Raw genomic sequence first — 23,456 nt, 5'->3', positions numbered from 1 at the left:
TATAAATGACTAGCACCTCGGAACTGCTGCTATTATGGTGTAAATTACTGAGAAGGCTGGTAGTCGGCTGCTCTCCCTTGTAATTTATATGGAATTGTTGCTCAGCAAGACAGTCATCCAGAGTACCATTAGATTAGGATGACAAGGAGAGCAGACCGAAAAAGAGGCGGGGTAACGTAACAGCAAATAGTGCTGATCTGTCAGCATAAAAGAACAATGCCAGGGAGCTGAGTGTGTAAATTAACCCAGCCCCCAAGCTGTTCAGGGCTAGGTAACCAGTTGTGATCTGAGCTACTCATGTCCTAAGCCTGAGCTACCCTCCTTTATGGAGGAAATCTAACACTGTATTTAAGGTCATTCTTCTGAATGGCATCAGGTAAATATGACCATGTAATCCTTTATCATCTCCAGGACAATTTATTAGATTTCTCCCTTGGGCTCACTACCAAAGTATAGAGCTTCTGTCTCCCACTCCTGCACACTTGTACGCTTCTCTTTTTTAAAATTTAGTATTACCATCTTTTGGCTGTGCTGGGTCTTCGTTGCTGCACGGGCTTTGCTCTAGTTGCAGTGAGCAGGGGCTACTCTGTCATTGTGGTGCAGGAGCTTCTCATTGTGGGGGCTCCTCTTACAGTGGAGCACGGGCTCTCGGGCACACGGGCTTCGGTAGTGGCGGCATGCGGGCTCAGTAGTGCCAGCTCCTGCGCTCTCGGGCACACAGGCTTCAGTAGAGGAGGTTCGTGGGCTCAGTAGTGCCAGCTCCGGCGCTCTCGGGCGCACGGGCTTCAGTAGTGGCGGCATGCGGGCTCAGTAGTGCCAGCTCTGGTGCTCTCGGGCACACGGGCTTCAGTAGAGGCGGCATGCGGGCTCAGTAGTGCCAGCTCTGGTGCTCTCGGGCACACGGGCTTCAGTAGAGGTGGCATGCGGGCTCAGTAGTGGCAGCTCCGGCGCTCTCGGGCACACGGGCTTCAGTAGTGGTGGCATGCGGGCTCAGTAGTGCCAGCTCCGGCGCTCTCGGGCACACGGGCTTCGGTAGAGGCGGCACACGGGCTTAGTTGCCCTGTGGCATATGGGATCTTCCCACACCAGGGATAGCACCCATGTCTCCCGCACTGGCAGGCAGATTCTTCACCACTGAGCCACCAGGGAAGCCCCATAATCTTCTTTTACTGTTTACTTATTTTTTTTTTTGAACTGCTGCTTTTACAGTTGTTTCCAAGTCATATCAGTACCACGATGCAAAGCTGTGGACTTTCTGACTTCTTGTATCTTACTCAGAAACCTGAACAGTTATCCAATGTGATGCTGGGCCCAAGTTGGACCATATTCTTCTGGTCTCTTACCACTGTGGACACCCCGGGCCCAGCTCCATCTTCACACTTTCGTCATCCCCTGTCCCTTCCCAGAATCATTCTAAACACCCATCCCCAGCGCAGAGCTCCGTCCTCTCTCCCTCCACAAAGCCTCCCCTGCCTCCCTGGCACACTTCATCCTCTCCCTCTTCTGAACATGCCCTGCGTTCACTCTGTGTACTGCTAGAACTTCACTGCTGCTACCCTGCGCCCTCTCTCCCGCCATCTGAAGGCCATGTCTCTCCACCGAGAGCAGGGCAGTGGTCTTAGTTCCTCATAGGAGTTCCTCAAATATTTCCCTTATATGAGCATCTGCTCCCTAAGTTCATGTCAATTCATCTCTGCAAGAGCACTGAGCCCTAACATGGAAGAGGGATTGCCTACGCATGTATTTTTTCGGCTTGGAAGGAGTTTTAAAAATTAGGAAATTTCCTATCAAAATCTGGATGTCCAGCTTTTCTTGGAAAATGAGAAGAGCTGAGCACACGAGGTGGCCCTTCCACGTGAGGACAGTGGGCCGCCACAGAGCAGAGGAGGTGCCGCTGCCTTTAGACGTGCACCTGCTCTTGGTTCGCCTCAGTCTCCACTTCTCCCCTGTAACCTGGCTTACGCATGTCTTATAGTACCTACATGGCTCTGGGGGCATCTGAGCTGGCTGCTCTTGATCTGAACGTTCCAAACAGGTTCTGTTGTTGATTAGTCGCCAAGTCGTGTCTGACTCTTTGTGACCCGTGACCCCATGGACTGCAGCGCGCCAGGCTTCCCTGTCCTTCACCGTCTCCTGGAGTTTGCTCAGACTCATGCCCATTACTCTGGGCCTTAAACGGTTGGTGAGTCATCCAGTAAGCCCCTGGCTCCCCAGGGATTCTCTTAAAGATAGAAAGGACTTTGTCCCCAGTATTCTAACCTTTCTCTTTCTGCCTCCTTCCCTTTTCCTTCCTCTCATTTCCCTTCCCTCTCATTTTTCTCAACATCTAAATGAAGATAGGGACTTCCCTGGTGGTCCAGTGGGTAAGACTTCTCCTTGCAATGCAGGGGGTGCAAGTTCAATCCTTGGTCGGGAGCTAAGATCTCACAAGCCCCAAGCCCAAAACACAAAACACGAAACAAAAGAAGCAATATTGTAACAAATTTAGTAAAGACTCTGAAAATGGTCTACATAAAAAGATATTAAGAAATAAAAAATAAATAAACAAGGGTAGCTAAAAGGAGATAGATTCAATACTTTACTGCATGCCTCACACTAGGCTTTACCCCCAGAGCAGACTATACCCAAACTCTTGGGACTACAGGTCAACGTAGTCAGGGGAGAAGAGAGAAGAGGACAGTAGACACATACCAGCTGTTCGAAATGCACATAGATTGTCCTCAAGGACTCTTACACTAGCTGCCCTTTGAATATAGATAGGTTCAAAGTTTAGCACCTTGAAATAGTTGCTGAACTGTGCTGTCTCTAGTTATGTGCGACTTCTGTCTCACCGAGGAGTTCTCTATCTGTATCTGCAATAACTACATTTCAATTATTAAATTATTAAAAATAATTACAAATGAATATGTTTAGGCAGTAAAAAGAAATTTGGAGAGTTTCCTATCAGAACTTAAGTTCCGGAGGAAATACTATAAACTTAATAAACAGTAAAATTTGAATAAAAAAAATAAGCCAACAGTGCTTTACCATCCACAATGGCTAGATTGAAATCCACAGAGTCTCTAAAATGTTATTTGGCCACTTACATCAACCTCCTTTGCCCAAAGCACGTGACAAGTGTTTAGATAGACTTCTCCCTTCTGAAAATTCCCACACAGCCTTTAAGACCCAGCTCAAATGTCACCACCTCTAACGACTCAGTCGCTCGGTCCCGCAGGCAGTTGAGCGTCCCTCTTCTGGGCTGCCCACAGCACGGTCCATCTGTTTCCACTGTAGGACTCACCACACGTGCTGCGATTAAGAGGTCCCTCCTAGTGGGTCAGAGCCCACGGACCTGTCAGGCTGCCTTTAGACACGGCAGGTGCTGTCTGGTTTGCCTCAGTAACTTTTGACTTTCACCTCCTACCTCTCCCCGATGCCTGTTGTGGAGTCACACAAAGCAATCCCTAAAGAAATGCCGAACGAAAGATTGGCACTGAGGTTCAAGAGGGAGGGGTATTTGTATACTTATAACTGATTCACACTGTTGTATGGCAGAAATTGATTTCATGTCATAAGGCAATCATTCTCTAATTTAAAAAAAAAAAAAAAAGGTAAGAAAAAGAAGATTGGAGGAATGTGACTGTCATGTCTCTCTTTTCCGGTCAGAAGGGGGCTATGAAAGTGTGAAAGGAGAAAGTAGAGAGGGTCAGAATAGTTCCAACTACCTCATTAACCTGCCTTAATTCACCTCCTATTGTGCGTGTTTCAGATTTTGTGAATGATTTTGCAACACTTTTCTTTATCATGAATTCTTCTAAGACTTTACCTCGATTTTTAAACCCATTCTAGGGCAATGCAATTGGTCTTCATGGGCTCGGTCTTCTTTACTTTTATGGGAAAGGAGTTCCTGTGGTAAGTTAAATAGTTTTATCATCTTTCATGTTTCCAGAAATTGACTAGGGTGAAATTCATGACCATTGATTAATTTAAAGGAATTAGTCTCTATTACCTGGTTTGCCGAGGTATCATATCTGATAATACAAAATAAAATAATCCAGTGAAATATTTGCCAGAGACATAGAGTAAGCTTGTGACAAGAATAACAACCCTAATTAATATCTTAGAATCATAGATTCTAAGTAACCTTATAAATCATCTAACCCAAGAGGATTTTTTTTTGGATAGATAAATTTGTCTTCTTAGTTTTACTTCCGTCTTTTTGAGTGACCTTCCCCCAATATCTAGCAAAACCTATTGTCAGTGTAGGAAAAGACATAATTTACAATGATAATGAGATAATTATTTCTTAGTAGAATCTAATATAATGAAATAAAATGTGTAATACTTCTGATACAATTTTAATTAGCTTAAATCACATAGGGCACTAGCTACACTCTTTAAAAAAGTGGAAGGCAATTGTTACCATGGAGTTATGTATGTACCTTTGAGTAACAAAGTGTAATTATCTTGCAGAATTATGCAGAAGCGCTTAAGTACTTTCAGAAAGCTGCAGAGAAGGGATGGCCCAATGCACAGTTTCAGCTAGGCTTCATGTACTACTGTAAGTTCTATGCATGTGGCTGCTTTACTTAGGACGACAAATGCATCATTAAGTCTGCTCCTTTTTAAACACAAATCCAAGGGTTGGTGTGGATGGTTTAGACAGAACAATCAGGCAGCACTTTGAGGAGGAATTTGAAGAAGTCAAGGAAAAGTACACTATCTGGGGGAGGGGGCAATGAGGTACAACCAGAAAGTTCACCTTAAAAAGCCAAGTTTGAGCAAGTATTAAACTCACAAGACAGGTCAAACTTGAGAGAAAGATTTGGGTGGCATCACCATATAGGTGTTAGTTAAGAGTAGCCAAGCTTCCAAAGGGAACGGGGAGAGAGTGCAAGAGAAAGGAGTGGTAGGCCACTATAAGAAACCTGGTGATCCTTGGCACCATACTGAAAATATGGGCAAAGAAAGAGTCATCACAGGCAGACTGAAAATGCACAGTCAGAGGGATGGGGTGGGGAGGAGGTTATCTTAAGGACAAGGAGCAGAAATTTCAAGGAAGAGTAAATGAATGATACTCTGCTGAAATTCAGTGAAAAGCCTGTTTCTCACTTTTTGATAAAAAGGGCAAAGTATCTGTGGAACTTATCAGTAAAGAGGATGTTTGTGAGGTCATCGAACTGGTTGAGAGGGAAGCCAGATACAGTGGGCTGAGGAGTACATGCGGGGTGAAGAGGTAGATGGACCCAAATATTATCGGAAGTAGTGTTCCTTTAAATGGAGGAGAGAGATGAGATGATAGCATAAGGGAGACCAAGAATCAAGAGAAAGTTGTTTTTAAGATGGTGAGAGACCTGAGTATAATTTTTTGCAGAAAAATGAAAGAGAGTCAACCAATGGAGGTGGTTAATGTGTCACTGGGGAGATGAGATAATTGATGAAGAGGTTCTGGAAAAATTTAGATGGCATTTCTGATCTTACCTGACCAGTGGCGAATCTGCAAGTATCTGATCAGGTCCAGGGAGCCTCACTAGCTTTAATAAAGAGGAGGGATTTCTCATCCTCAAAAACTGGAGAGATGATGAAACAAATGGTGCGGTTGTAAATCTGGGGAGAGAGGCAAGTGAGGAAAGATAACGAGAGGGTTCCTTTAGTGAGCTCAGAGGTACAGTCATTATCTGAGAACAAAGACACATACCAAGAGATCCAGATATATCTGAGTATTCTGTCTCAGTCCATCCCATCAGAGGTGGAGCAAGGGCAGGAGCAGATGTATCATCAGGAGGCCAGATCTGGCCTAGAGGTCAGCTGGCATTGTCCACAATAGTCCAGCTTCAGAGTCTGTTCTGTACATCTTGGAAGGTTGCCTGAGGTAGCCTGTCCTTCTAGTTTATTCCAAGTCCCAGCCCCAGGATCCATCAGGTTCCTCAAGCTTCTAAAATTAGGGTAATAGTTATGGCTGATGTTTAAGTCTTGATATGCTTTTACTCACTTAGTCCTCTCAACACATCCTGTGGGGTATCCCACAGTTTATAGATGAGCAAACTGAGCCATATTGAGGTCACAAGTCTTACATGAGGTCACATGATCACACACTCAGTGGATCTGGGATTCTAACCCAAATGATCTACCGGCAGAGCAACATGGCACTGCTTCTGAAGGCTAAGAAATGTTAGAGCTGGGAGGCAATTTCAGAACCACCTGAAGAAAGCCCTTCCTCTTGCAAAGGATGTGCCCCAAGGTGCCCAAGTTGCCAAAGGAGTAATGGGAGAACCCCGACAAGAACCCCAGCTTCTGGGAGTGGCCGATTCTCCACATCAGCTCCAAATACCTCTCCTTGCTCCAAGCATAAGCTGAGTCTGAGCTGGGCCCCTTGGAGCTGGGAGTTGCCTGCCCCAAACTCGACGGTTACATCTGGGAGCAGCTATACTGGCCCCCTGGTATGGAAGGACGACGGTGATGGTAGCACACGTCATGGAGGGGCTTCTGGTCCTCAGAGACCACCACTTGGTCTCCTTTCCATTAACTTCATTAACAATATGTGCCATATTGAGGAGATATTTTCATGAGACTAGACAGTCCTTCTCCTTTAGTTCGCTGAATGGGGAGAGAACATTCATTTCCACACTCTTACTTCTAATCTAACTCAACTCCCACCCCCCTCCCCCCACCTCCAAATAGTGAATCGGGAGTAGCTTGACCTTTGCCTGACTCTTCTGAACCTATTTAAAATAGCAGGAATCACTATGACCATTACATGCATAGATTATAATGTAAAAAAATAATGTAAATAAGGGGGTGGCTCAAAATGATTTTAATTTTTCAGCTGGCTCTGGAGTATGGAAGGATTATAAACTTGCCTTCAAATATTTTTACTTGGCATCTCAGAGTGGGCAGCCCCTAGCCATTTATTACCTGGCTGAGATGTACGCCACAGGAACAGGGGTGTTGCGATCGTGCAGAACCGCTGTGGAGGTAAATCAAGAGCTGTTTCTGAAGTACTTTTCATTTGTCACACAGAGGAGGCGATACTGTCCTTAAATTGTGATGCCTTTGGTTTTATACATATTATCTTGTTTCTTCCAGCTGACAGTGTGAATACTGACATTTGCCAGAGAGGAAGAGCAGTGATGTAACTCAGCCTGGGAAAGGGAGGCAGAGAAACGATCCTTCCTCTCTGTTGCATTTGGCTTTTCATCAAGTTCAGAGTTCTCCTCAGAATTCAGTTAGGGAGCTCTGTTTCAGTCGTCAATCAAATCGCCAGGGCAACTTGGCACTTCTAGTGGGATTGGGAGTTGCAACTTGGGAAATGAAAGGCTTGATTTAGCCTAGAAAATGTAGCCCTCTTCTTCCCGGAAAGCAAGGTCCTGAGGGTTTTTTTTGACTATTTGGATGATACTGGAGAAAGTGAATTCTTTTAACCTGGGATAATGGTGCACTTTTCAAAAGAGTGCTTTTAGGATCTTAATGTCCTTCATTGATTTATTAAACACTTCCCCTGCACCAGAACAAATACCTCCATGTTGCAATCTGACCCAGCCGAAATTCGTTTCAAAAGCTGCCAGCTAATAATCTATCTTTAGATTTGCTCCTTTGCCAACTCCCTAATGAATTATGCATGGCTAGCCTCCTTGGTTGCGTGAGCGCTGCTCAGCTCGGCTGACAGTCGTCCTGCGCCGCTCTGCACACCTCCCTCGTTCTGCCACCCGCAGCCTCAGGCGCTGTCCTCCCCTCGCTCTCTCTTCCACATCAGCTGCCCTCACAGGGTGGCAGTGCCCAGGAAGGCCCTTAAAAAAACAAAACCAGAAGTTGATACATTCTTGTCCTGCCAAATAGCCTCCAAGTCAGAAAAGTTTATTACGCAAATTTAAAATAAGCCCCAGGAAATTTAAGCTCAAGACAAATAAAATACACACTTATAATCTTTGTGCCTATGAAAGATATGAACTCCTCACCCTAAATAATTTTCAAAAGCCATGCTTCAGACCAAAAATCCTGGCCTGACCAGCCAGGAGGAACTAAAGATTGATGTCAGTTACCATTTGCATGGAATGACACGTTTGGCTAACTAGTCTGCTTGATTTTTCTTTCCAAACACAGCTTTATAAAGGTGTCTGTGAACTAGGCCACTGGGCTGAGAAATTCCTGACAGCATACTTTGCTTATAAGAATGGTGATATAGATTCTTCTCTTGTTCAGTACGCACTGCTCGCAGAAATGGGGTATGAAGTAGCTCAAAGCAATTCAGCATTCATTTTGGAATCTAGTAAGATAAGTTAAAATTCTCTGTAATTCCCTAATCATACATATGCATATTTGACTTTACTACAGAGGCACCTTAAGCCTTCCTAATGGAATGTCTCTTTTTTTTTTTTTTTTTTTAAAGAAAAGGCTAAAATTCTTGAAAAAGAGAAGATGTATCCAATGGCACTTCTCCTATGGAATCGAGCTGCCATTCAAGGTATCTGAATTTAGATAAAAATGAGCACTGCCTGGCCCCTGTCCACTATTATTCCTCTGATTTGCTACAGCTGAGCTCTTGGGCACATAGGCAGAAAGGTGCAGAATATCTAGTACATGGTATTTCAAACAGATGATAGGGTCAGTCTTTGGTTGGAGGTCATTTCCAGAAATTTCTTTTGTTATTCTCAAGGTCCCCAGTTTAGCATATGGCAGGAATTTTCCTATGACGCTGTCTCCATGGCACCTAAACAGTTGTCTGAAACTTGACAGTGTTACTCAAGAAATCATTTTTCTTGGTCTGGCTTCAGTCACTCATTTCCTGAGGTTTTTTTTTTTTTTTTTTTAACTTATCAGAGACATTATCTATCTTTCAAGGAGTTTATAGATAAAATTACTTATGGCTGTAAGACTTGCTTGATTCTTGTTTTAAAATATCACTTTGAAGATTACCACAAACTTCAGATCTTTATTATAATAATTAGTATGGTAGCATCAGAAAAAAAAAAATTAATCAGCAAGATCCAACCCCCTTCCCTTCCTGGAGTTCCTAGGCCCCACTACAGGGATCACATGTGATGAGGAAGGTAAGACAGGGTGGTGGGGAAGCAGTGGCAGGTGCCATTTGCCTCACTGTGTCTCGTTCCATTCTTCCCCGAAAATCATATTACTAAAAGCAGAGAGCTTCTGCAAAGCTGTCACTATTGGCATTTGGATATGTGAGGAACTGTCTTATAGTAAGAGAGCAATTTTACTTCTAATTAATTTCTTAAAGTCACCTCATGCTAAGGTCGGATCATCCCTTTTCTCCAATAAGTGAATGGGACTAAAAAAAACAATTCTCAGTTGATGAGGCAGAAGGAAAAAGCCACCATAGGTGCGTCCTCGGATCCAGCTAAGCTGCTGCTGCAGCGGCAAGCCATCCATGTGATTTTAGTGAGAAATTCCCGAAAAAAGGAAAGCCCTTGTTTTCTAAAATTCAATGAAGACCTTGTTTGGAGTGGGGAAACAACACCAGCAATCTCTCATCTATGGCAAATCAGCTCAATTGTAGCAAATACAGGTTTATCCCAAGCCATAAAATGCTGCAGAAGCTGCACCAAGGGAAAGAGACCTTGAAAACGAGAGGACATTAATATTAAACAGAATTCACCAATATAAAAATGTCAGACCACTAAAAATAATTATGTGTCAAAAGAGAGGTCAGACATGAGTGTCCCTGAAGATGTAGCCGCTGGTGGCTGCCTCGAGGTGAGGAAATCTCGTCGTGGAAGTTAGGCTTCCATTCAGTCACTGGTGGTGCTTACCTTCAGGAGCTGCTGTGTGTGATGAGGCTGCTGAACCATCAAGATGGTGAACTGGAGGGGAAATCCCTCCCCCTGTCTAGTGACCCTCTGGGAGCCTGTCAGGATTGCCACCTGCCCCCAGTCAGTCCCCTGAGTAGGGTAGAGCTGAATCCTCTGGAGAATCTGTTTGTTCACAACCTTTCATTCTTAGAGACCTCTGGGGTCCTGCTTACTGCTTGTAAAGCTCAAAAGTGCAGAATCCTGTTCTTTTGTGGTTATGGTGCAGAAGGAATCTTGGGGTCAAAGGTTAAGGCAGCTTTGGGCAAAATTAGAGATGGAGCAGGTTTCTCTTTAGAGCTCAAGGGGTCTCTTGCCTCTCCACGCCCATCTGGGCCCCTCTTCTGGGCATCATGTCTCTAAGGTCTTGCCCCCAGCTACCTGTACATTTTGAAGTACCTGGGAAGCAAACCCTAACAACTAATATCTTTGACAGCTTAAGAATTTCATGACGTTACTTCTACTTATAGAAAGCTAAAGGTGGTTTACATTTTAGTACAGGATTCCAGAAGGTTAAAAGAACTTCAGAACCCAAAGGAATTAATTTCAAAAATTTTTAGGCTTTGTATTAGGCCAAATGGGGAGAAAAATTTAGAAGGAGTCCTATAGCCCTTAATGATATGGACCATATCACACAAGGTTACTTACCCGTTTTCCTAGTAAGCCTAGATTGTGCATCAGGGTTAGCCGCAGTTGAAGTGGATATCCTGCATGAGCATTCCCTCATCTTTCCAATCAACATAGTCCTGGTGACTGAAAACACAGGCCCCAGAGACCCCCTTAGAGGCCATCCCTAATTAGCCTTCAAAAGACTGAAGTCTCACATCTTAAAAAGTCATGTGAATTTTTTCTACTCCGACATGAATATTTTCATGTTTGTTGGGAATTAAGATTGTAAAATACTTAACATCTGGGAAAAGCATTTTCTAAAAAAAGTTCCCTACCATATCTATCCACTCATTCCATAAATATTCATCAGGTTCCGTTCCAGTTCTGGGACTGTATTAGTGATCAAGAGCTTCAGTTTTCTCTCATCAAAGAGGGAGAGAAAATAAACTAGTAAACAAAATAGTAGTGATACGTGGTGTGAAGAAATAAAGCATGTAGATGGGACAGATAATTACTGGAGTGTAGTCTGACAAGGTGGTCAGAGAAGGTGCTAGGCAGGAAGCAACATTTGCAGTGAGGTCAGAAGGATGAGGAACTCCAAACACGCCAGGCAGAGGGACTTGAAGATACTGCAGGGATCCTGAGGCAAGGATGAGCTCGGTGTGTTGAAGGAATATGAAGAAGGCCAGAACATACCAAGAAAGTGACAAGAGATAAGGATAGTCAGGGAGGCAAAAGACAGACAAGGCATCACTTGCAGGTCAGGTCAGGAATCTGGATGTTATTCCAAGTGCAAAGTGAAGGCACTTGAGGGTTTTCACACAGGGAATAACAGGATTCGACTTTACATTTGAAAACAAATTATCTTGGCTGTTGTAATAGTCCAGGATGAGACTAGATGGTAGAGGAGAGGACAAAAAATGGGTGTGTTTTAGAGAAAGAGGACTTGCTGATGGATTTGATAATAAAAGTGAGGGGAAAGAACTGGGGATAATTCTCCTAGATTTATGGCCTGAGAAGTGGGGTGCTGGCCCTGAGAGAGGAAAGAAACTGATGATTTTGTTTGGAGGAAGAGGGAATGGGGTGTTAAGATTCTCTACTGGATGTCTTAAGTTTGAGATCCGGGTAGGGAAGTCAAGAAGGCACCTGTAAGAATCTGGAGCTTATGAGAGACAGGACTGTAAATACAAATTCAGAAATAGTGAACATAGAGAGCCGTGGAACTAGAAGAGATGACATGGAGACAGAGTTGAGACAGAGCAGAGTGGTGGAGAGGAGGGGAAGGCAGAAGAGGAGAGGAAAGAAGGGAGAGAAGCTGGAGGAAAAAAATCGGTGATAAGGCCTTAGCAGTCCGACATTTAGAAGTTAGTGGAGGAAGTCAGGCAAGAGTTTGTAAAGGAGAGGCCTATGGGGCATGAGGGAAGTTGAGAGAGGAAAGGACTTGGGCAGTTAGGCCCAGGGCTTCCAGCGTGGCTTAGCGGCCCAGTGCGATGAAGACAGGGATGTGGCCGGGGGCTTGGCTGCACAAAAGTTATCCACCACCTCGAAAGTTGCAGTTTCATGGAGGTGGGAGCAGAAGCCAGGCTGGGGTGGGTTGACGAGTATGTGGGAGGAGACGCTTTTGAGACAGCGAGTATAGAACACACTTTTGAAAAGGCTGAGTGTGAAGTAAACCGAGAAATGGGGCGTTGTGACAAGGAGATGCCGTGGGATGAAGAAATGGGATGAAGGGTTTGATGTCATTCACAGAAGATGCCAAAGGGTGTTTGCATGACTGATGGGACTAGAAAGGGGGAGAAGCTGGTGATGCAGGAGAGCAGAGCTTCTGCAGGAGTGAAATCTGAGAAAAGAGGGATGGGATCCAGTTGACCTACTGGCAGAAAATTAATCTAAAAGGTAAAATTAATAATGTTGTATTCTGGGACTTCCCTGGTGGCACAGTGGATAAGAATCCGCCTGCCAATGCAGGGAACACTAGTTCAGTCTCTGGTCCGGAAGGATTTTGCATGCTACAGGGCAGCTAAGTCCACGCACCACGACTACTGAGCCTGTGCTCTACAGTCTGCGAGCTGCAGCTGCTGAGCCCGTGTGCCACGACCACTGAAGCCCCTGAGAAACTGTGGCAGTGAGAAGCCCCCACTCTCCGCCCCCCCACAGTGAAGACGTGGCACCGCCTAAAATAAACAAAAGTATAGCAGAGTGTACATGTAAAAAAATGTTTATAATGTTCTACTCTTTAAGAACATTTGTACCATACTGTGGGAATTATCCTACAATGAAGACAGCTAGTATTGTGTGTTATATCCATAAATCATATCTAATCCTGATTATGGGATTCTAAGTGTTTTTTTTCTTTTTTTTTCCTTTTCTATATAGATTATCATTAGGTTGAGTTGCTAGGAACTACACCTGAATCATCTGAGTTATTCTTCTTCTCTTTCTGGTATTTCTATCAGGCAATGCATTTGCTAGAGTGAAAATTGGAGATTACCATTACTATGGCTACGGGACCAAGAAAGACTATCAAACAGCAGCCACACATTATAGCATCGCGGCCGACAAGTATCACAGTGCACAAGCCATGTTCAACCTGGGCTATATGTACGAACACGGTTTAGGTATCACAAAGGTAATTGTGCCGGTAACCATCCAAACCTAGTAACAATGGCTGTACAGGAAGGAAAATCTGTAAATGTTTTCCATTTCTCTGATGTCATCAATGGAGGGAAGAAGCCTTAACATTTGCTGAGTCCTCCCACAGACTGACACGTACTATGGACCCTAACATAGACTCCATAAGATCGGATTTATTTTCTCCATGGATGTGAGTTTGGGTGAACTCCGGGAGTTGGTGATGGACAGGGAGGCCTGGTGTGCTGCGATTCATGGGTTCGCAAAGAGTCAGACACGACTGAGCGACTGAACTGAACTGAACTGATTATAATAATAGCCAGGTGTTGGTGTATTGTGTGCCCCACCTCATTTAAGTCACATAACCACTCAATGAGATGCATCCTATCACTGGCCTCCATTTTTGCGTCAGGAAGCCACAGAGCAGGTTAAATCACAGGACCAAGTTTGCAGGGGTCATTGGTGGTGGAACCAGAATTTGAACCCAGACCTATCTGACCCCACGTTTCTAGTGGGAAGAGTGGGCCCTGCATTAATGCATTTTCTGTGCTTTCTTCTTACTTCCAGTTGTGCTAGTAACTGGAAATTATTGCAGGGAATTTCCTAGCTGACGACCGCTCCTGTGCACACTGCCGCAAGGGCTTCTTGTTCAGGTGCCCACAGTCCGGTGGGAGAGCTCCTTGCCTTTCTGTGCTCCCCTGCACCTGCCTTTTTCCTGATGACTCTTCATCTTCCCCGGCACCCTAAGTCGTGGAAAGACTGTCAAATCCAAATGCAGTCTGTTATCCCTGTTGTTAGCAGGTGCAACTTTCCTGTGTTTATAAAATGTGGGCAGAGGGGACGGGACCAAATAGCTAAATTGGTTGATTCTTTGTTATCAAACCACACTCCTTCCCTTCCAGCTGTCATCCACATCTGTACAGCAGAGCAGGGATACAAGCCCTGCCCCAGGCTGTAAGGATGAAACGAATAAGCCTTTGTGAAAGGGCTTTGTCGAGAAACAGTGTGTGGAATGGCTGTTATGTAGATCAGAAGAGAACTTGAAGGATTGCTAAATCAGGCTTCAATAGGATTAAAGCTTTTGTTCCTCATTCCCCATGTAAAACATAACCACATTGGTGAGAGGGGCATTGTCTGAATAGAGGATAAAGGTGACCCCACCCCGTGGGTTAGATTCAGATGAGCTCTCCTGCGCCTCCCACGCCGCCCCCGTGAGTCGAGGAGGACTTGACGGGCTGCGGCCTCGCCACGGTGAGGTCCTCTAGCCCTGATTCCCCACAGCCGGGAGGGCGGCTCTGTCGGGACACAGGGTTGGCCAACTGCACGCCCGCCGGGCACCTCAGGAACGTCGGTTTTCCTCCGCGGAGCCACTGCTGGGCTCTCTCCTAGGCACTTTCTTCACGATGTCAAATAGCAGTTGTCGAGACAGACATTTCATACATCTGGAAAACACTTTGAAGTTTCTCTCTAGTCACATTTCTGTTCTTTTCAGTCAGGGTTCTCGTTAAATCATGGATAGTTCATTTTGATCAGTCTCTCAGTCACACATATATTTTTTCCTACAGAAAGTCTCTACATTTAACCAAAAAAAAAAAAAAAAAAGGAAAAGCTGCACTTAACCTCAGACCTGGACACAGAAATTTTAGATTCAGTTAATGAGGAGACATTACTCTTTGTCTTTATTAATTTATTTTGTTTAGTGGTTAGTAAAATAATAATCAAGTACCCAGAGGCTAGGTTTAATTAATCTTGCTATCTTGCAGTCAAATTAATGACAAGATATCACTTCTTCTAATTCTTAAAACAAATATGCGGATAATTAAAAGCCCAAAGCTTGTACCAGGGATGTTTAATGAAAGGAAAGCAATTAGGAGAACAGGTAATTACGCATGTCTTTAGCAAGGCTCTTCACCATCCTTTGTGTTACTTAAACCTCATGCAAACCAGTGGAAAAGGTGAGTCTAACATTTTTAATAGGATTTATCGGAGAATCAAATAGGGTTTTGGTAAACTCTGTAGTTAAGCCTTCTGGAAAAAGAAAGGTATCAATCAACTCTTGGTAAATCAATGCAAAAATATGGGTTATTTTTCTCATCCTTCTTTAGGAGCAGATTTGGGGACTAGGGTGATATAGATGAATTATCCTAATGGCTTCATTGAGAAACATCTCAACATCTCATTCTCCAATATCTGACTTCAAGTTAAGCTTGCTTGACTTAAACTGCAGACCAGGACTGACTGCACTGCTCTTGTTTTCTTGTTTGGCCATACCATATGGCACGCAAGGTCTTAGTTTCCTGACCAGGGATTGAACCCGGCCCCCTGTAGTGGAAGCATGGAATCTTAACCACTGGACTGCCAGGGAAGTCCCCGCACCATTGTTTTGGAACACAAAATAGTACCTAGAGAGAAATTTAGAAATGACCGGAACTAATTTAGAAATATAAGCACTCAGCTCACAAGTTAATATGAAATTCTTTCTCAATCTATACTGGATTCAGAGGTACTTCAAAAATTTAACCATGAGAAAAAAACAGTTGTCCATTCTCTCCTGTCTGTTCTTGTGTCCTTATCCTGGTTCAGGCCAAAGTTTGTTGTAAAGGCTTCTCAGGGTTCCCTCATTCTAATGTTCTTCCTTGAACTGTATGGCAGAGAAAGCTCTGTCCCCCAAAGATGTGCAATCTCCGATGGAGGAAATGCTTGCTGCTGGGATGTGGCTCGTAGTCTGAGACTGCACTTCCCAGCTCCCGTCACATCCACGTGACTACTTTTCACTGAAGGAAAGGATGTGAAAGGGAAGAGTGTCATTTCTGGGCCAAGGCTGCTAAGTAGATGGAGCTTCGCCCAGAGGCTGTAGCACAGAACCACCCCAGGAAAGTTGACCACCAACCAGTAACATCCACAATGGACTGTTGAATGTGTTAAACCACTGAAATGTGGGGGTTTGTTTGTTACAGATGTTAGCATTACTTCAGTTAATGTATATAAATCTAGTGAAGCCCCACCAGGTTATTCCTTATACTTTAACAATATAACTCTGGTACTGCTACTCTGCCACTTAACTTCCCCCAAAGTGTGTGTGCATGCATACACACACACACAGATATAAACATGAGCAAATGCAAAAATGAAAAAGAATCTTACTGACTTTCTATTGCCTAATGAAATCCAGACTTCTTACCCTGGCATTCAAAACCCTCACTGACCTAAACTGCCTTGGTACTAATGGCTGGATATGCCACTATTTCCCTATATATCTTCTAGGCTGCTTTTCCTTTCCCCCACGCCCTTAAACTGCACCCTCCTGACTTTAGGTCATATTGCCCCATTTGCTGGAATGATCTCCTCTCACATTTTTGCCCATTGAAGACCAATCCATTTTTCAAAGAATAGCTCCAATATCAACTCCTCTATGAATCCTTCGATGAATCCCTAGATTTAAAAGACATCTGATCCTAAACTTCTGTGGTACCGTGCCTTGCTTTTTCTTCGTTCATTTACTTACTCAGATATTTATCAAGTCCTTGTTTTGTGTCCAGAAACACTGTGTGTGACTCTGAGGATACAAGAACAAGGCATCCTTCAAAGAGTTCACAGTGTGCTATGAAGAGACACATCCGTAATGATGGTCAAACTGCAAAATGGTGTGTGTGCACACATGAGAGAGGGAGGGAGTGATAGTCGCTCAGTCGTGTCCCACTCTTTGTGACCCCAGGGACTGTAGCCTGCCAGGCTCCTTTGTCCAGGCAAGAATACTGGAGTGGGTTGCCATTTCCTTCTCCAGGGGACCTTCCCAACCCAGGGATCAAACCTGGGTCTCCCACATTGCAGGCAGACTCTTTACAGTCTGAGCCACCAGAGAAGTGGTGGCTTCTAAGTATAAAGGTCAACTTAAAAAGTATCAGCAGATACATGCTTGACTTTATCTTATAATCTATAGACAATACATTAGAATATGTAATGAATCCATAGACTTTTTCCAAAGGAATACCTGAGACAGAGGTAGCAATAAAGTTGTAAATGACAATCATCAATCAGATGAAATAATTTAGATGAAACTTATCTCTCTTGAAGAGATAGGGACTGGGCAAGTGGTCAGGAAGGAAATATAATGTGCTTTTAACTTTGTATGAAAAACAATGTTCATTTCCGTGTTACTGAACATAGTTCTCTTTTTGCAAAATAAATCCTCTACTTCAAATTACTGTCCGAATGCTTTAAGAAAGGTTATGACTCCTTCTAAAAGATGTATATTTTGTCCTGTCATATTTCTGAGAGGGCCATTTTAATATCTAACTTTAACTTGACTTTTCCAGAAAATAATTCTGTTCTGGTGTTTAAAGCTTCAGCTCTAACACTCAATAGGTGGTCAGACCAGACAAATGAGAAATAAAAATGCTTCATGCAATAATTACTTTTATTTTTGACAGATCTATTTGTAGTTTATTCAGTAGATGTGGTTTTGTTTTACCTGCAGGAACCAAAAAAATGTGTTATCTTGTATGTCTAACTATAATATATTGAAACTCATTTCCAAAGGCTAATTTCCTCTCACTTTCTGTCTTAATTTGGATAGATTTTCTAGTCAATATCTTAAAACATATATGCTTTCTTCCATTTTAGAGTATCAAAACAACAAAAAAATAGCAAAAAATACTCCAAAAATAAAAATAGAGTATCATGTGTTTCTTACTCTCTATGTCAAAAAAACATTTGAGAACAGAATCTGATGATACAATTCCTCAGCCTGAATGAATAGTTTTTTTTATTTTACAAACCTGTAAAATCTCAGCTCTGCCACTTACAAGTCAAATGAATTTGGATGAGTGACTTAAGCTCTCCGTGTCTCAGTTTTTTCATCTTTAAAATGGGGTTAATGTCATCTGCCCTATGGCATTGTCACAGGGTTTAAATGACACCACAACAGTGGTGGCTGTTACACAGTGAATATTTAATAAGTATTAGGAGAAGGCAGTGGCACCCACTCCAGTACTCTTGCCTGGAGAATCCCATGGACGGAGGAGCCCCTTAGGCTACAGTCCCTGGGGTCGCTGCGAGTCAGACACGGCTGAGCGGCTTTGCTTTTACTTTTCACTTTCGTGCATTGGAGAAGGAAATGGCAACCCACTCCAGTGTTCTTGCCTGGAGAATCCCAGGGATGGGGGAGCCTGGTGGGCTGCCGTCTATGGGGTCGCACAGAGTCAGACACGACTGAAGTGACTTAGCAGCAGCAGCAGCGGCAGCAGCCATTATTATGCAATACTGTGCAACCATTAAAAATACAAATATTATAGACTAATGAAATATCTTAGAATGTGGTATATGGCTTGAAATATATTGTTAGCTTAATAAAACAGAAGACAAAGTATCATACAGAGTGAAAAATTCCTAAATTAAAAATATGTATATATGAATATAAAAACACTGAAATGCTGGTAGGATGTGTGTGGAATATCAGTAGTTACCTCTGTACAGTGAGATTGTGGGTGTTTTCCCCTCATCTGTTCACCTCTATATTTTCAAAGTTTCCACTAATTTAATGTATTTATAATAAGAAAATAAGAATGGATTATTAAAGAAACTATCTCTGTCGCAATATAAGAAATTTTTGATGACACCCAAAGATTCTGGGTGGAGAAAGCAATGGCAACCCACTCCAGCACTCTTGCCTGGAAACTCCCGTGGACAGAGGAGCCTGGTAGGCTGCAGTCCATGGGGTCGTTAAGAGTCAGACATGACTGAGTGACTTCACTTTCACTTTTCCTTTCATGAATTGGAGAAGGAAATGGCAACCCACTCCAGTGTTTTTGCCTGGAGAATCCCAGGGACGGGGGAGCCTGGTGGGCTGCCGTCTATGGGGTCGCACAGAGTTGGACACGACTGAAGTGACTTAGTAGTAGTAGTAGTAAAGATTCTGGGCTGGAAAGCCCCTGCATCATGTGATTGAACAATTTTAATAAACCAGATATTTTATTGCTGGAGAAATCTGTATCTTTGAGTTGTGAGCAACTTTTGAACATGTGAACATTGAACAGGACTTCAGCATACTGACATTATAGTCAGAAACATTTAAGAATTCTATAGATCGGTTTACATAATCTCCTAATCAGTGAATTTAAAGCAAAATAAACTCAAGTGTACCACAGAAAAGTTAAACGTAAGTGGACTAGATGTGCAATGGACGTATTTAATGAACCTTGGGAATGACCAAAGCACTGTTTATCAAGGGGAATTTTTGTGTGGAAATGATTTTGATTTTTTTTTTTTTTAAACTAAATAAGATCAAATAACAAGGAGTCTTTCCAGAGTCTAGTAATAAAATTTTCTTTCTATGAGTTGCCCTAACTAGCCAGAAATGTTCAGGATTTTCTTTCTCTGGGAATTTTAAAGAAAGACTTTCCTATCCCATCCCACCCCCTCTGCTAATGGTGAGGCTGCCTTGGCCAGGAGCCAGCTCATCCCACTTGAATGGTACTTCTCTGCTATTTTTTATTATAAGCCAAGTGACTCAGTTGTGATATCTGTGCCCCAAGAAATGAATTAATAGCTCTTGCTGGCTTCAAATAAGAAGGAGTGCCTGAGATATTGACACAGGCTGCCTTTTTCCGAACATCCCATTCAAGTTAATATGCCTGTCACGTGTTGGGGGTGACCACTGTTATCATCTGCAGGGTGTGTTCAAATGAACAGCCACTGAATCTGTTGGAATTAGAGACACAAATTAGAGTTTTTACAACATCCATTTTCTCTGTTGCCAGAAAGATTTGTTCTGAACAGTCTCCTGAATTTTAAGTATGTTGCTGCTGCTGCTGCTGCTAAGTCGCTTCAGTTGTGTCCAGCGCTGTACGACCCCATAGACGGCAGCCCACCAGGCTCTGCCATCCCTGGGATTCTCTAGGCAAGAACACTGGAGTGGGTTGCCATTTCCTTCTCCAGTGCATGAAAGTGAAGTCGCTCAGTCATGTCCGACTTTTAGCGACCCCATGGACTGCAGCCTACCAGGCTCCTCCGTCCATGGGATTTTCCAGGCAAGAGTACTGGAGTGGGGTGCCATTGCCTTTTCCGTTTAAGTATGTTAAGCAGGCCTTATTCCTCTTTCTCAAACATAAATTTACCAGTCCACAAAACTTTGGAAAAATTTAAGAAATGACAAGCAGAACACAGCTGAGAGGACACCACCCAAGAAATGTGTTTAGCCAAGGCTTCGGGATTCACAACTATTAAGGCCTGTGTAATGGGAGTCTGGGAGACGGAGGAGAGACAGAGACATACAGGATGACTACAATTTGTGAAAAACTCTTCTCCTTCCCCTTCTCTTGAAAATAATCCACAGGCACCCAGGCAGAGTAGACCTTTAAAAGAGTAGACCTTTAAATTCTACTTAGTCTTTCATTATTCTGTTTGGGGAAACAAAACAACTACAAAGCAAGCAAAAAACAAGCCGTAAGTAGGTGAAAATGAGAGAGAAACACATTTTGATCTGTCATGGCATAATTTAATGGGAAGAAATGTTCCTAAAAATATAGTATGTCATTTATGGAATCAAATTCCAGCCTGAGAGCCAAAGTAGTTTGTTCACTCATTTCTCATTTATTTGCTCATTTGATGTGTTATCAAAGACTTACCATGTACTCGACACTTCATCAGGCACTGGGAATTCAGGGGGTTGAACAGGCAGTTCAAACCCTTGTCTTCAAGGACCTGGAGACAATGAATTAACAAATCCCAAACCTTCAAGTATGATAAGTACATGAAGAGAAGGAGGAAGTTTAAATGCTCATCACTGTCTGTATTGCCATTTGCTTTGGGAGCTGTATTGTTAGCGTCTGTCCTCCTGCTCCTTTAATTGGAATCATAGCTCTGGCTCAGTGATACCAAGAAAGCTCTTTGGAGACTCTGTTGATTTTCTATGGCTGCCGTAACAAATTACCACAAACTCAATGCCTTAAAACCACACACATTTGTCTCACTGTTTCTGTAGGTGACAAGTCTAGGTGAGCTCTACTGGGCCCACTGCGTAGGGTCTGCAAACTTGAAATCAAAGCTGTGGTCCTTATAGACGGCTTCGGGGAAGAATCTGCTTCCAAACTTGTTCAGATCATTGTCCAAATTCAGTTTCTTGCGTTTATAGGACTGGGGGCCCCACTTCCTTGCTGGCTGTCCACATTCCTTCTCCTGTCCAGGGGGCCCTTCCAGTAACAGGAAGTTGAGTCTTTTCCATGCCTAGAACCTCTGACTTCTCCTGCCTTTCTCTCTGCCTTTCTCTTCTGCTCTGTGAGAAAATTCAGTGTTTAAGGGCTCATGTGATTACATTGAGTCCACCAGGTCCTTCAGGACAATCTCCCTATCTTAACATTTGAAACCTTATTTATATTTGCAAAATTTGCTCTGCCCTTGTAACATAACATTTTTTTTTTAATTTTATTTTATTTTTAGACTTTACATAACTGTATTAGTTTTGCCAAATATCAAAATGAATCCGCCACAGGTATACATGTGTTTAACATTCATTTTAAAAAAATTTTAATAGGCTTTAGCAATCTTGTTTTTACGTTTTATCTTTTTAAAATTAATTATTTGCGTCTTAGTTGCGACATGCAAACTCTTAGTTGCAGTATGTGAGATCTCGTAGCCCAGCCAGGGGTTGAACCGAGGCCCCCTGTGTTGGGACCTCCAAGTTGAGTCTTAGCTACCAGACCACCAGGGAAGCCCCATAACCTATTAATAGGTTCCAAGGATTAAGGCATGAACATCCTGGGGTAGGGGGTAGTTGGGGAAGCATTCAGACCTACCAAAGATAAATTTCAAACAGTGGCTTTCACTTAATTACTCCTAAAGAATCTGCGCCTAATAAGTATGGGCTGTTCTATTTCCAGGACATTCACTTGGCCAGGAGATTATACGACATGGCTGGTCAAACAAGTCCGGATGCTCACATACCAGTGTTCTTGGCCCTCATGAAATTGGAAACTGTGCATTTGCTCCAAGATATCCTGTTGTTTAATGTAAGTTTGTCTCAAATAGGTCCCAAATCTCTGGAAACTCCAACGAGCAACTCTTGGGCAGAGAGATGGGGGGAGATGATGTTCTGAATAGAGTGGGAGGCTTGGGTTTATTTTTGACAGAATGTCTCTTGCCTGCAGTTTACAATGAGATGGAAATGGATGACACTGGACAACACCATTGGACCATGCTGGGATTTATTTGTGATTGGCCTAATTGTTGCTGTGCTGATCTTCTTGCTTAGAAATCGCTACGGGTAGGATCTGGACCAGAGGAAAACCTGCCCACTGGAACCAGTCCACTTCAAGTTATCTTCACTAAATAAAAAATTTCCCCACCAGACTCAGGGGCCTGCTGCTGACTTCTTATATGGGCCTTGAGGGAAAATGGACAAAGACTGGGACCTGTCCTCTAAGAAACCATTGCAGACCTCCTGCTTAGCTGAGGTGACTCTTTGTGGGGAGAGGTTTGTTGGAGACTCATCAGCTAAGATTCCCCTACAAACTTCTTGTCTTGGGGTGCTCTAGTCCCGTGTGTTAGTCGCTCAGGCGTGCCTGACTCTTTGTGACCCCATGGACTGCAGCCCATCAGGCTCCTTGGTCCACGGGATTTTCCAGGCAAGGATACTGGAGTGGCTTGCCATTTCCTTCTCCAGGCTCTAGTCCTGAGTTAGAGATAAAGATCACCCATTTTCCTGTGGTTGTGACAACCTGTCCCCTTTCGAGAGGACAAATGGGTTTGTTTCTTGGCCTCTGCAGACATACTGAACTTGGGAGAAGGGAGAGTTTGGGGAGAGCAAGAACACAGATCCCTCAGAATTTGAGAAAGGCAAAAATTACAAACAGACTGTTATCTTGAGGGAATGACCTGGTGAACCACAGTCTATCTCTGATGAACCAAATTTCCTCATGGCATTGCTGTGCCCAGGGATTGACTTGGCCTCCTCACCAGGGTCTTTGTCTGAGCTCCCTTAGCAGCTGTGTAGTGAACAGCACCATCTGGGGGGCTGTCCAGCATTGCACCCCTCTCTTCCTTTCCTCATTGGAACCCTGGGGACTCCCCTGCGGAGTACTCACAGTGGGTAATGGTACAAGCTTCCAAGGACAGAAGGTAAAGGGCCTGGCGCTTTGTCTCCCCTGATGGATGAGGCAGGGCTGGGGCCCAGGGCTGGGGCAGGGGGGAGGAGACAAGTGCAGGAGACCCACAACTGAAGTCAAGGGCCAGGCTTAAATCTCACTCTCACTGAGCCTATTTCCTGATCTGCAAAACAAAAAGATTGATCTTTTCATCTTTTTCCCTTGGGATAAAGCTACCCACTCCAGTATTCTGGCCTGGAGAATTCCATACACTGTCCATGGGGTCGCAAAGAGTCGGATACGACTGAATGACTTTTTTACTTTTTCAAGATCTTAGGCAGCTGGTATGAAG

General features: G+C 43.6%; 1 protein-coding gene across 3 annotated transcripts in view; it reads left to right on the top strand.

Annotated features, from left to right (window-relative positions):
* Nucleotides 1-22,301, top strand: part of SEL1L2 (SEL1L2 adaptor subunit of SYVN1 ubiquitin ligase) — a 53,438-nt gene extending 31,137 nt beyond the window's left edge. Inside the window, exons 10-17 of one of the 3 annotated variants that reach the window (XM_055543440.1) lie at nucleotides 3,832-3,894; nucleotides 4,456-4,543; nucleotides 6,809-6,957; nucleotides 8,083-8,248; nucleotides 8,369-8,443; nucleotides 12,851-13,023; nucleotides 21,902-22,030; nucleotides 22,169-22,301. In XM_055543440.1, the coding sequence (XP_055399415.1) occupies nucleotides 3,832-3,894; nucleotides 4,456-4,543; nucleotides 6,809-6,957; nucleotides 8,083-8,248; nucleotides 8,369-8,443; nucleotides 12,851-13,023; nucleotides 21,902-22,030; nucleotides 22,169-22,288 (963 nt within the window). In that variant the 3' untranslated portion in view covers nucleotides 22,289-22,301. Of the gene's footprint in view, nucleotides 1-3,831; nucleotides 3,895-4,455; nucleotides 4,544-6,808; nucleotides 6,958-8,082; nucleotides 8,249-8,368; nucleotides 8,444-12,850; nucleotides 13,024-21,901; nucleotides 22,031-22,150 lie in introns of all 3 variants that reach the window. The other 2 variants (XM_055543442.1, XM_055543441.1) reach the window with 2 other exon arrangements.
* The last annotated feature ends 1,155 nt before the right edge of the window (nucleotides 22,302-23,456 follow it).

Source organism: Bubalus kerabau, chromosome 13 (assembly GCF_029407905.1).
Source record: "Bubalus kerabau isolate K-KA32 ecotype Philippines breed swamp buffalo chromosome 13, PCC_UOA_SB_1v2, whole genome shotgun sequence".
Classification (NCBI taxonomy): Eukaryota; Metazoa; Chordata; class Mammalia; order Artiodactyla; family Bovidae; genus Bubalus; species Bubalus kerabau.
This window is presented reverse-complemented; position numbering and strand designations above follow the sequence as displayed.